The sequence below is a fragment of the Saccopteryx leptura genome, chromosome 12 (assembly GCF_036850995.1).
Source record: "Saccopteryx leptura isolate mSacLep1 chromosome 12, mSacLep1_pri_phased_curated, whole genome shotgun sequence".
Taxonomy (NCBI): domain Eukaryota; kingdom Metazoa; phylum Chordata; class Mammalia; order Chiroptera; family Emballonuridae; genus Saccopteryx; species Saccopteryx leptura.
In genome coordinates, this window is record NC_089514.1 from 16,618,180 (window position 1) to 16,631,267 (window position 13,088).

The following is a 13,088-nucleotide window of genomic DNA, read 5'->3' on the forward strand; positions in this document are numbered from 1 at the left end:
TCCGGTTGCGGCTCCTTTAGCATTTCCCCTCCTCCTCCTCCCCTTCTCAGGGTCCCTCGCCCGAGCTCCTTGCCCCTCCCCCTCTTCCTCCGCTCGCTCGCTCTTACCCCGCCCCCCTACCGAAACCCACTCTAATTGAGGCGCTGGGATTCCTCACGTGAGACGTTGATTTGTAGTTTGAACACGTGGCTCATTCAAAAAGCCGGACACTCGGAGCGGATTTTTTCCGCCTCCTGAGCCTTCCTCCCTCCACCGCGTCTCCCCTCCCTCCTGCCAGTCACCCTTGTGGGTTTTTTATGGGAAGGCGGCGCCTGCCCTCACGTAGTGATATTTTTCACAGTCCGCTGGCCGACGCCAAAGGGGTTGGGGAGGAAGAGACAAAAAGTAGTTTCCCCCCCTCCTTTCACTCTCTCCTCCTTTTTCTCGCTAATCCCGCCTCCTCCTCCGAGTTAGGAAGACTCGTTGATGCGTTTGGGTTGTAGGAAGGAGGCTTTTTCTTTTCGTGTTTTTTTTTTTTTTTTTTTTTTTCAATACCCAGAAAAGGAAAAACAACCCTCGGATCTGATTTCTCTCTGCTCGATCTTGTCCTTGGTTCTTACTGTGTTTGTGAATTTTAACGGCGAGAAGACGAGGGGAACAAAACCCGCCGGATACATCCATCCCTGTGGGTGGTTTTAATTTTTCGTTTTTCTCCTAATTTTTTTTAAAAAAAAACAACCACTCTTCACAATGAACAAACTGTATATCGGAAACCTCAGCGAGAACGCCGTGCCCTCGGACCTGGAAACTATCTTCAAGGACGCCAAGATCCCGGTGTCCGGCCCCTTCCTGGTGAAGACTGGCTACGCGTTCGTGGACTGTCCGGACGAGAGCTGGGCCCTCAAGGCCATCGAGGCGCTTTCAGGTGGGCCCCGGCCTGGCCCCGCCGGGCGCCTGCCTCAGCCCTGCGCCTCCGCCCGCCCGGCCTGCCGGGGTCGGGGACCCGGAGCCGGGCCTGCGGCTGCCGCCGGCTTAGCCATGCCGGGCCCCAGGCCCCGGCGAGGCAGGCAGAGGGTCCGGGGGTCCGGCCGCGGGGTCCCAGGGGCTTCCTCTGCTCGGACCCCGGCCGGACCCCCGCCGCTCTCTCCCCGGTGCCGCGCCTTGCTGGCTCTGGGTGGAAGCGCTGTCAAGAAAGCCCGGCGGAGGAGCGGGGGCCGTGGCGGAGCGGGCCGGGGGAGGGGCGCCTGCCGGCGCGGGACTCCGGCGCTCGCCCCGCGTCCCGCCCGGGCCCAGGCGCGTGCTCCAGGCTTCCGCACGCGAAAGCCCGCTTCTCCCGCCCGCCTTCCTGCCTCGGCTCCTTCCGTATGGCGTTGCCCCCGCGGACCCCGCTCACGCCCCGGACCCCGGCCGTGGGAGAACTCGGAGTGGCCTCGGCCCCGCTGCGGAGTGAGGTTGCGGGCCGGTGCCTCGCACCCGCGGTCCCACGCTGCCTCAGGCCCCTGCGGGAGGCGGGCGAGCGCGACCTGGCTTCCAGGTCCTACCGCCCCGGCGTCCCGCGAGCCAAAGGGGCAGGTGGGCGGGGGCGGCCGGCGGCCACCCGGGCGGGGGACGCCCCGAGGGCAGGCTGCACTCGGGTCCCTCCGGCAGCCCGTGCCTGTCGGTGTGGCGGGCGCCGCGCCGCCCTTCGCGCGGGGGCCGTTCGGTGGCGAGGTGCACCTCCGGCGTTTTTCCTTTCTGCGGCCACCCTGCTGTCGTCGAGTCTTTCCCGCCACTCCCTGTTCCCCGCAGGCCTGGACTGGAACCCGGGAGCCCCCCCTCACCCCCGAGTTTGTCACACGCGAGTGTCGGGAGTAGTGGGCAGAGGGGCCGCGTCGGTCCAGCGAGTGTCGTGGGGTTGAGTGACCCCTCTCTGGTGAGGGGGGGGCAGAATGTGATCCAAGTGAGGGGACTGGCAGTCCCTCGACTCCACCCCCGTGGGTAGTTGCACAGCCCCGAGGGGCTCGACTTCTTCCCCGCGCAGCGCCGGGCTTCCCTCGGCCTCGGCTGCGCCCGGGATCCGCTTGGGGTCTCGGGAAGCCGCCTGTGTCGTCGCTTAGGCGGTGCGGCCCCGTGGGGCCCGGAGAGCCGCCGAACCCTGCCAACTTTCGCCTCCCTCTTGTGTGTCCGCAGGTAAAGTGGAACTGCACGGGAAACTCCTAGAAGTTGAGCACTCGGTCCCCAAGAGGCAAAGGTGAGCTTGTTTGCTATGTTCTCGTTGGTTCTGTCGTCGCCCCGTTATTGGGAGGAAAGACTGTCAACACAGCTGAAAACAACTTTCCTGGGCCGCGCAGTGGGCCGCGCGCTGGGTGGCGTGGCGCCGTCCTTTGCTCCGGCGTTTAAACGTCTGCAGGTGTGTGTGTGCGTGGGTCCTGCTGCGAGGAACAGAGAGCTTTTCGGGGTCCCTGGCACTCGCTCAGTGTCACTGATATGGAAGTCTCTCGAGGAAGCTCTCACAACTAAACACTCCCCGGCAGAGTGGGTCAAATTGCTGCAGCAGGAAGTGTGTCTCAGAGGACAGTTTGGGGGACTCTGTGTAGGATTCTATGTGCAATGGGCGGCCCTCCGCCCCCCTATCCTACCTATAAGTACGGGAGGGGCGAAAGCAGCTGCGGACACTCGTGGGTGTGGCGTGCCTTTCTTTCTCTGTTCAGAGTTGTCGGCCACCAGCCTGAGAGGCTTGGGAGGCCTGGGAGGCCGACTGCAAGTCTGGAGGAGAGAAATGGCCTTTACGCAGTGAGCTAGCTGGTCAGCCGGGATTGGGACACGTGAGTGAACGGCTGCCTGGCCTTCTCCTGCCCAGCAGCGCCGGTCAGCCACACCAGAGGTACAGGTTTCTGCAAACCCGCCTTTGTCTCCTGCTTCTCTTTAACCCCACTCTTTGAAAACATGTTTTGCTTACAAGTAACCACCAAGAAGGGATCTTGAAGACTCAGAATCTGGGCTACAGCAGCAAGGGGACTGCATGCACTTTTAGGGGAGCATGTGTTGTGTGTCACTTGATAGAATGTTTGAAGGCAGTGTTTTAACTTCTGGAGGATTCTGGAGAAATAGCTCCTTTATCAAGATCAAACCAAGATCCCAGCTCTAACTAACTGGAAAGGTGCTGTTCCCTTCCTGTGCTGCTGGGGCTGGCCTCTGCCTTTCTGGGTTTCGCAAGGTGGGGTGAAGGGTTTCTGCCTTTTCCCCTCCCATCTCCCCACTCCCAACCCTAGCCAAGGAATAACCTGGAAGTTAATTTAAACTAGGACTGTTTATGTCTGGTTAGGTATTGGTGATAGTGGGAGTGCTGTGGATTTCCGGGTTGCTGTGCAGAAAGAGATGGCTACATAAAATGTCATTGTTTGCCTGTTTCTGGATTGAGTTCTCTTGTAGGTAAAGAACCTTTTTACAAATTGTGTTTTCGTTAGCAAACTGGTTTGGATGGATTTCTATGGATTTCTCTTATTTGTGTACTTAATTTTCATTAGGATAGTTGGAAAGAGATTTGTGTGACCAGATAGATTTAGTTGGGAATTTCTGTAAAGAGTCAAGTAATTTCATATAGTAGAATGAAATTCTTTTAGAATATTTTACTAAAATTATAGAATGTGTGCTGAAAAGTATCTAAATTGATCTCAGTTTCATAGGAATTGATAAATTAAGGATGAGGTCAGTCATATCTCTTTTAAAAAGTTTAAAGGCAAAGTCTGAACTGTTTACCTGGGGGGTGTGGGGAAATGGATGTACATTCTGCAAATTATCATTGGTTTCGTGTTTAACCAGTGTGTCATAATTTTTTTCAAATAATGAATAAAAAAAATAAGCAGATGGTTGTGTTGAAAGACTAGCATTTGAACATGAGAGTTTCTAAATTTAAGCATTAAAGTTCTTGTTCTCAGGTATAATTCATTGACCTGCATGCAAATGCAGATTACTTTGTCTCACTCTTTTGATTTTACTTTCCAACCTGGTGTTAATTTCTACCCATGTGTAGGGAACTAAATTTAAAACATCTGGTAAGTACTGCTTGTTTTATTTGTGAAGGCTTTGCTTAACCTAAAAACATATCTTAGTTACTTGTTACCTTTATACTGAGCAGGCCCAGTCTTTAGAAAAGCACAGAAGGTAAAATGTTACCTGTGGCAGCAAGTGTTTATCAATAGAAGCCTCTTCAGTTAACTAACAATGGAGATTAAATTAAAATAAGCAGGGTTTTAAATGATACTATCTTACTAGCAAAATGAATAGGAGCACCCTGGAGAAGACAGCATTTTACTGATTTAGATAATAATCAAGTAACTCCTTTGCTTGTACTGAAATGGGTAAAAACAAAGGTAAAACTTTCTTTTCTGTAATTATTTTAGAGAAAATTTCTGGAAATCCTTATTACAATTTTGTTTTGACTGAACCTTGGTGCTGTGATGTAGTTTCCCTTATCTGAGTGCTTCCGCTGTCTGAATGGGATTTGGGAGAAGCAGGGAAGGATCCCTGGTGACCCACATACTCAGCACCTATAAGGAAGGTTAAGGGGGGTGGTACCGGTGACAGTGAGTTGAATGCTGCAGACCAATCATTGCCAAAGTGAGCCTGGTGGACTTCTGGGTGGAGTTCTTTGTGCGTAGCAGTCATTGCATTCCATCCCATCATCATGTAGGCATCTGAGGCAGGCACACCCACATATGCAGCAGTGACCTTTATACCTGCTGTGCAAGGCATGTTGGGAGCCCTATGCTGAAGAATGCTTATGGCAGCACTCTGAGATGGATGAATGGGCTTGCAGCGACTAAACGGGGGAGCAGGCCTAGGAAGTGATTTGATGCTTGGCAGCCTGGCCCAACTCTGACTGGGAGTGGAGCTGGGCAGGGACCCTTTCAGGAAGGGGTATTGTTGAATTTGGTTCAGACCAAGCTTAGCTCCTGATTACCGAAGTCTCAAGGGAATGTGGAAGGAATGTTGCTTTTCTGCATTCAGAACCCCTCCATTGGGGAAGATTATAGCAGCACTTCACAGAGCTTGAGGTCCCCTGCATCCAGAATGAAGAGAGAGGACTGCACTGAATATTGATGATAACGTTGCAGTTTCTGTTCCAAATATAAAGGATACAGTACATGAAGACTTGGCTTCACTTATAGGTATAAACTCCCCCCCCCCCCCACGCCAATTTGAAGGTAAAGTGTAAGTTAAAGGTGGGTGAAAATTGTTGTGACTTTGGAAGATTGTAGTTGCGTTTAGTTGGGAAGAGCCACTGGTATCTTTTTGGGGCCTCATGTCTGCTCCTATGTGATTATGTAAATAGCACTGATTTTTTTGTTTTTGTTATGTTATGGGCTATTGGACACAGGAAAGTCGCTGACAGTGGAAAACTGAGAGGATAGGGGTTTTACTTCATTTTCCATTACTTTTTTAAATTATGTAATTTTAAAAAATATTTTTGTAGCTTAAGCTTCCTCATGGTTTAGCTGTCAGGATATATTGGCTACATATCCTAATTATATATTTGAATAAAGGAGAAAAAATAGTACAATATTATAGTTGCTAAATTTCTTTCAGGAAGAATCTGTTAAAAGAGACTATGGCGCCTAAGCTCAAATTTTTGCTTAAGCTCTTGTTTTGTTTCCTTTAAAAAAATTATTAAATAACTCATTGCCTTATTTTAGGGTCTTGGGTTTAACATATCAATTGGATAGGCAGAGCATGTATAAAAATGACTGGGGTTGCAAGTGTATCTTACTTGAAACGGCTATTGAAAAGCTAGTGCTGCATTTTAAGTGCTGTTAAGTATAGACTAGGTTGGTGCCATGGCCCGCTGTGCGCTGTTAGCCAAGGCTTCGGACCCTGTTGTCCCAGGACGCAAAAGCTGCTTTCAATGCTGACCATTTAAACATAGGTGTGGATAGCGGTGCTGCTCCTTCCTTATCAGAGTGGTACAGGTGGATCTTGTGAATTAAGGGAGAGGTGTCACATCTGCAGAGAGAGACATCAGGTTCTAAATGTTAGGAAACTTCTGTGGTTGGTGAGGAATCCTAAGCAGACTTGTCTTTGGAGTGAGTGCTCAGTTTAGGATCAGTAATTGCTTAAGTGGTTGTAGCCAATGAGATTTTTTTTCTTAATTTCATCTTGTTTTCTCAATACAGTTTGAAAGAGTTTTAAAGATATCTTACATTGGCCTTATTAGGATTTAAACAAAAAATAAATGTTAAGTGCTTGTGGTGTGGCTGTCCAAGTAACAAGGAAGATGTTAGAGAAATATGACATGTGCCAGGAGCCGGTGGGAATTGAAAATCTTGGCTTGTGTTTCTGGCTTTCCTTTTGACTTGTGTGATCACTTACGTGATCTGTTCCTGCCAAATGCCATTGTAATAAACGGGGTATATTTTGTTCTGATTTGCCATTCAGCTTGAAATAAAGGGGTTACTAGGTAAGGCTTAAAAATAACCTTTTGGAATGACAGAGGTCTGGGGTTTCACCTGTAAGAAGCTTGTATTTCCTTTCTGTAGTTTGGCAGCTCAGTTGTTTTTTTTTTTTTTTTTTTGGTGGCAGAGTCAGAGAGAGGGATAGATAGGGACAGACAGACAGGAAGGGAGAGAGATGAGAAACATCAATTCTTCGTTGTGGCTTCTTAGTTCTTCATTGATTGATTTCTTATATGTGCCTTGACCAGGGGGCTACAGCAGACCGAGTGACCCCTTGCTCCAGCCAGCGACCTTGGGCTCGAGTTGGTGAGCCTTGCTCAAACCAGATGAGCCTGCGCTCAAGGGGTCTCGAACCCGGGTCCTCCACATCCCAGTCTGACGCTTTATCCACTGCGCCACTGACTGGTCAGGCAGCTCAGTTGCTTTTACACGTGTACGTCTTTTGGGCAATCAGCAAGAGGGAAACAATCTTTGCCATACTTTGAGATTCTTTTATGAGCCACATACTGCCAATAATGTCTGAGATTTTGTATGAAAATGAAGCTGTTGAACTACCTTGATACAATTTAAAGCAACTCCATTGTAATTGTCTTTAGCAGCAAGCATTAAGACAGCACCTTTTCCCGCAGTAACATTTTTGAAAGGTATGAATTATCTCTTCAGTAACTGGTGGTTGATTTGGTCTGGGATGAAGGAGAGGCTATGCTATTCTTAGCTGAGTGTCCTTTGTCGACTTTTGCTTCTGATTCAAGCTTCTGGAGTCATTAAGACAGGAGGTGGCAGTGTAGTAGCAGTGACCAAGGGGTGGGGTTAGCATTTTTAGTTAGGCTTTCTGCTCCATAAATCTAATGTTTAAAAATTGGCTTGGACTGCCAGGGTTTTGCTTGAAAGCTGGCGGCAAACATAATTTTCAGAGCTCTATTAAAATTGAGGGTGTAATTTCTCATGTTCTTAAATTGCTGTTTGGCAAGTCGTCAGTATTGGTAAATAAACACAGTTATAAATTTTAATATACTATGTGGATTTTGTTGCCCTGAAGGGGAACACATAGTACATAAATTATGTATTTTAGAAAATTATCCTGAGACCATTTAACTTGATTAGGAAATAGTTTGAAATTATGATAGAACTATTCTTTGAGGACTCTAATTGAACTATCAGCTGAAAGAGGCCTAAATCCTTAGAATATGTGGTATTATCACTTACGGTAATTGCTTAGGAAGTTTTTCATAGCAAACCACTGCAAAACTAGCAGTTCAAAACAACATGTTATTCTTCCTCATGATTCTGTGGATCTGCTAGGTGGTGGTTCTGTTCTACTTGGTGTCTTTTTTTTGGTTTTTTTTTTTTTTTGAGAGAAAGTGAGGAAGGGGGTTGGAGAGAGAGATAGAGAGAGGAACATTAACTCGTGCCATTGATTACTTCTCAGAGGTGCCCTGACCGGGGCTCGGACCAGCAACCTCAGAATTGAGCTGTTGCCCTTGGGATCCAGCCAATTACTTCAGCACTCTGGGAGGACGCTCCATCCACTGCGCCACCGGCCAGGGCTGGTGTCATTTTGGGTCATTTACTAAGCTGGGTGAAAAGGTCTAAGAAAGCTTCACTTACATGTTTGACCTCTTGGTGCTTATCCTTCTGACCCTTTCCCTACCTGGTGTCTCACCACTTGGTAGTTGAGTGCAAGAAGCTTCTAGGTCTCTTAAAGGGTTGGCTCCGAATTGGCACACTGTTAATTGTACCCTATTCTATTGATTAAGGCAAGTCACAGGCCCAGCACGGATTCAGATGGCATGTGGAAATAGACTCTACCTCTTGATGGTAGAGTGAATGCCACGTGCAGAGAGGGAGAAGGTGGTGGCTCTCTTCGTAGCTGTCTTTCATCAAATGGAGGAGGTGGAGAGTAGTGCCTTCAACGTGCTTAGAACAGAAAATATGTATTTGAAAATTGCATTTAGCACTAGAAATGGGGAGCCGATTCCCATGGAAATATCCCAGCAAGAGATAATGGTATTAGCTTTGGAGGTGATAAGTCACGGTCAGTTTCTGTATGGAACAGCCAATAGGATTTGCTGATGGATTAGATGAGGGGATGAGAAGAGTAAAGAGTAAAGGATGACAGGAAGTTTTTTTTGGGGCCAGAACAACTGGATAGAAGGGGTGCCATTTACTAGAATGGAGAGCATTAGAGGAAGAACAGAGTTTTGGGTAGGAATCAGGAGCTTTACTTTTGGCATACTATGTTTCTGGTACTTATTAGACATTAAAACTCTAAATGAAATTGAATAGATAACTGGATATATCAATCTGTTGCTCAGGAGGAGGTAGGAAGTAGAGGTGAAAATAAGAGGCTTTGTGTCCTGGCCAGGGTCCTCAGTGGTTAGAGTGTTCCCCGTTATGTGAAAGTCGTGGGTTCCATTCGTAGTTAGGTTCACATGTGAGAATCAATCAACCAGTGAATGCATAATGAAGTGGAACAACAAATCAGTGTTTCTCTCTCTCACTTTCTCTCTATAAAGTCAATAAATTAAAAAAAAGGGCTTTATTGTATTTGAAATTATGGATCACCAAAGGACTGAGCCTGGAGCTCTAGGAGGAAGGAGGAACCAGCAGAGGAGAGTGCACGAAGCCAGTGAGGTAGAGAGCAAGGAGAGTGAACTGTCCCTGGGAAATAAGAATGTCTGTGGAGAGGGATGTAGAGAGCAAGGAGAGTGAACTGTCCCTGGGAAATAAGAATGTCTGTGGAGAGGGATGGTGTCACCAACTGGGTAGCGTACCTCTGAGAGTCTGAGATTTAGGTGAATGGATAAATGGATATGGGTGGTCTTCAGTCTCAGCCTTTTGGCTCTCCTATGAATACATGGAGAATGATTTATGAATTTTGAAACAACCTGAAATGTAGCCTTTCTTCCAGAATTTGTTTATTAGGACATTAGTTTACTTTCCTATTTTCTAGAAAACTTATGAATGTGTTCTGTTTATAATCTGCTAGAGATGGAAGAGTAACTTTAGTAGATCCTCTGGTTGAATGACCAAGATTTGTTTGTGACAGTGGACCTACCCTCTGACATCTGTTTCAACAATTCTAGTGACTGTGAGACTACTTTCTTATGGACAACCCATTCTGCTTTTTATTAACATACATTTGGAAAGTCTTCTGAATCTGTCTTAGTTTCTAAAACAGTGTAGACCAGGTCCAGTGTTTCTATGTAGTTGTCTAGATATTTGATTTGACAAGCAAAGGTTGAAACTATTGGCCAAAATACTTATGGATATCACAGACTAGGTTGAAAATACTTTAATCACCTTATTTTAGGATCCTTGAATAAGTAAAACATTTCTTCCATTTTATTCATAAAGTGTTAGCTATAAGAAATACAAGCTACCTTTTGTACATACTCTAAATTCTCTCATTTTTGCATATTTAAAAATCTGGTTCTTTTTTTTTTATTTTACTTTTATTAAAGTCACAGAATCTTTTTTTCTTTTTTTTCAGAGACAGAGAGTCAGAGAGAGGGATAGATAGGGACAGACAGACAGGATTGGAGAGAGATGAGAAGCATCAATCATCAGTTTTTCGTTGAGACACCTTATTTGTTCATTGATTGCTTTCTCACATGTGCCTTGACCGTGGGGCTACAGCAGACCGAGTAACCCCTTGCTCAAGCCAGCCACCTTGCATCCAAGCTGGTGAGCTTTGCTCAAACCAGATGAGCCGGTGCTCAAGCTAGCGACCTTGGGGTCTCGAACCTGGGTCCTCTGCATCCCAGTCCGATGCTCTATCCACTGCGCCACCGCCTGGTCAGGCAAAAAATCTGGTTCTTGATAAAGGAACTCTCTCTTCAAATTATGAATTCTGTCCTTTACCACAATAGTCACCCAAACCAGGTGATGTATTAGAGCAGCATTTTTAATCTATTTCCTCTCGTAGCACACATAAACTAATTACTAAAATTCTGTGGCACTCCTAAATAATAGATTTTTTTTTGCCAATCTGACAAAAAAAATAGTATAATTTTGATTCATTCATACCAGATAGCTATTGTGTTGGCTGTTGTCGTTTTTATTTGACAATCTAAGGGAAAAGAACTCAGTGCCCCTGAAATAGTCAGGTATTGCATGCTTTAAAAATTCTTGGGGCACACCAGTTGCAAATTACTGTGTTAGAACAATTGATTTTGAGACAGAGTAAGTCGTAAGACTTTTTTTTATTGAAGTAGTATTTTACTTTATATATATTTTAAGATTTTTATTCATTTTTAGAGAGAGAGAGAGAAGGGGGGAGGAGCAGGAAGCATCAATTCCCATATGTGCCTTGACCAGGCAAGCCCAGGGTTTTGAACCAGTGACCTCCGTGTTCCAAGTCGATGCTTTATCCACTGCACCACCACAGGTCAGGCACAGTCTTAAGACTTTTTATGTCTGTGCAAGTCCGTTGATAATAGAGTGCTACTTTCAAAATATGTTAAACACCTACTAATTTATAAAATGAAAACTAATAAAAATGAGATAGCACAATAGATTATTTTTAGTGGTATTTAGTTGCTTTACCAAAAGACTCTCAGTAAAGCCCTGGGAGAAGAAGCGACTTGCCCAAGGCTCTGCAGGTGATTAGTGGAACCCATTTCCAGGTCCTTGACTCTGCCCTGCCTTCATTCCTGCCATTTAAGTTGTCAGAACCTCAAAGTAGCTTACACAGCAGCCCGATCATGTTTGCAATGGCAAGTCAGAGCACAGATGTCCTGTTTCTTGCTTTCTCCAAAGAAAAAAATCTTGTTTGGCTTCTTTGAAGGGTTGATTTATTGTCTTTCTGTAGGAAAAAGATAGTTAGAGGTAGTCTGAAATCTGAGGCTTACTTACTATATATAATAAGATATCTGGACATTCTGTCTTAAGCGAGAAAATGATAAAACTACTTTTCCCTGTCAGGTGGTTTTTAGCAGAGAAGTTGGAGGGGCCTGAGGGGAGGTATGAGAGTGGAGCAGAAGGCATCAGGAAGCTGATGCCCCGGCTTTATCTCAGGCAGGTAATTGTGGCTCATGGGATGTGAGTTTGAGATTGCAGAAGAGGCAGCCGTGTCTGGAGTGGGGTCCGTGGTGCCGGCTTGTCTCAGGTTTGTTTTTTTTAGATTTTATTTATTGATTTTTAGAGAGAGGAGAGAGAAAGAAAAGGAGAAAGAGAAAGAGGGAAGAGGAGCAGGAAGCATCAAGTCATAGTAGTTTCCTGTATGCGCCTTGACCAGGCAAGCCCAGGGTTTCAAACCAGCGACCTTAGAGGTCCAGGTCGATGCTTTATCCACTGAGCCACCACAGGTCAGGCCATTGCTGACCCAGCTTTAGTAGGATGCTGGCTTGTAGGAGGAAGTCTCTTAAACGTGGAATATGGTTAAGGCTTAGGAGGGAGTAGGAAGGGGAAGTTGAAAGGAAACCTTTTGATGAGCCCTGAATGCTTGCCACCTGTGCCCGTGTGAAACTGAAGGTACAGACAGAACAATGTGCGATATGAGATCTTAGATCTGGGTTTGAATCCCAATTCCACTTTCCAAATATACGATGTAGTTTAAGGGTAAGGAAACCGAGGTCTGGGGAGGTCAGAATGGAAAGAGAGCCTCATAGGCTTCTAGGGGCAGTGTAGGCACAACATCAGTACAGCATCACTCAGTAGTCATTCCAGTGCAGCTGATGTGTTTTTTCCCTTGAGATTCAAATGCAAAGGCTAGAAGTAGATATATTTGGTGGTGATGACAGAAATATGGAAAATCTTTGTTCCATTTTGGTATGGGGACTGATATAAGTAGAAACCTGTGAGTGGTATCTTTTTGTTTTTATTTTCATTGAGGACACATTACCTTTTTTTTTAAAACATGAGAACCTACATTTCAAAAAACTTTATTTATTTATTCATTTTAGAGAGGAGAGTGAGATAGAAAGAAAGAAAAAAGGGGAAGGAGCAGGAAGCATCAACTCCCATATGTGCCTTGCCCAGACAAGTGCAGGGTTTTGAACTGCCGACCTCAGCGTTCTAGGTCAACACTTTATCCACTGCGCCACCACAGGTCAGGCTCTATTTTTTGATTTTTAAAGAATTAAGGTATAACCTAGATACAATAGACTGTCTAAGTATTAAGTAAACAGCTTCATGAGGTTTTACATATGTATACATTCAAATTAATTTAAACCACATGAAGTAAAAATGTGAACATACTTGTTTTACAATCCTCGCTATCCCTGTGTACTTTCTGGTCTTACAGCTGGTACATTGGTGTATTATTTTGCAGAAATTTTACTTTGCGTGTATCCACAAACACTTTTTAGTTTAATAATGAACTCATTCTGTTTATATAATTTGTGCTTTTACTAAATTATGTATCTTGAAGAACCCTCCACATAAGTACACATAGTTCTCTGTTTTAACAGTTGTATTGTTCTGCATAGATGTGCAACAATTGAACAGTTCTTTTCCCAGTAATTTCAGTCGAGAATGTTTATATGTATATGATAGGAATCTTGTTTATATAGTTTTCTAAGGTAGATTCTTAGACCTGGAATTGCTATGTCAAAAGACCTGCACATTTAAATTTGAAAGTGCTCTGCCCAAAATACCAGGTGAATGTATATATATTTGCATGGTTAGTCATAGCTGTTTTTAGTGAAGTGTGCAGTGAGACAGTTTAAGGTAAAA

At 45.4% G+C, this 13,088-nt stretch overlaps 1 protein-coding gene across 2 annotated transcripts in view; it reads left to right on the forward strand.

The window, feature by feature from the left end:
* Positions 1 to 273: 273 nt before the first annotated feature.
* IGF2BP3 (insulin like growth factor 2 mRNA binding protein 3) overlaps positions 274 to 13,088 on the forward strand; it is a 110,135-nt gene continuing 97,320 nt past the window's right edge. Inside the window, exons 1-2 of one of the 2 annotated variants that reach the window (XM_066353719.1) lie at positions 274 to 904; positions 2,149 to 2,209. In XM_066353719.1, the coding sequence (XP_066209816.1) occupies positions 730 to 904; positions 2,149 to 2,209 (236 nt within the window). In that variant the 5' untranslated portion in view covers positions 274 to 729. Of the gene's footprint in view, positions 905 to 2,148; positions 2,210 to 3,303; positions 3,391 to 13,088 lie in introns of those variants that run through there. The other variant, XM_066353720.1, reaches the window with a different exon arrangement.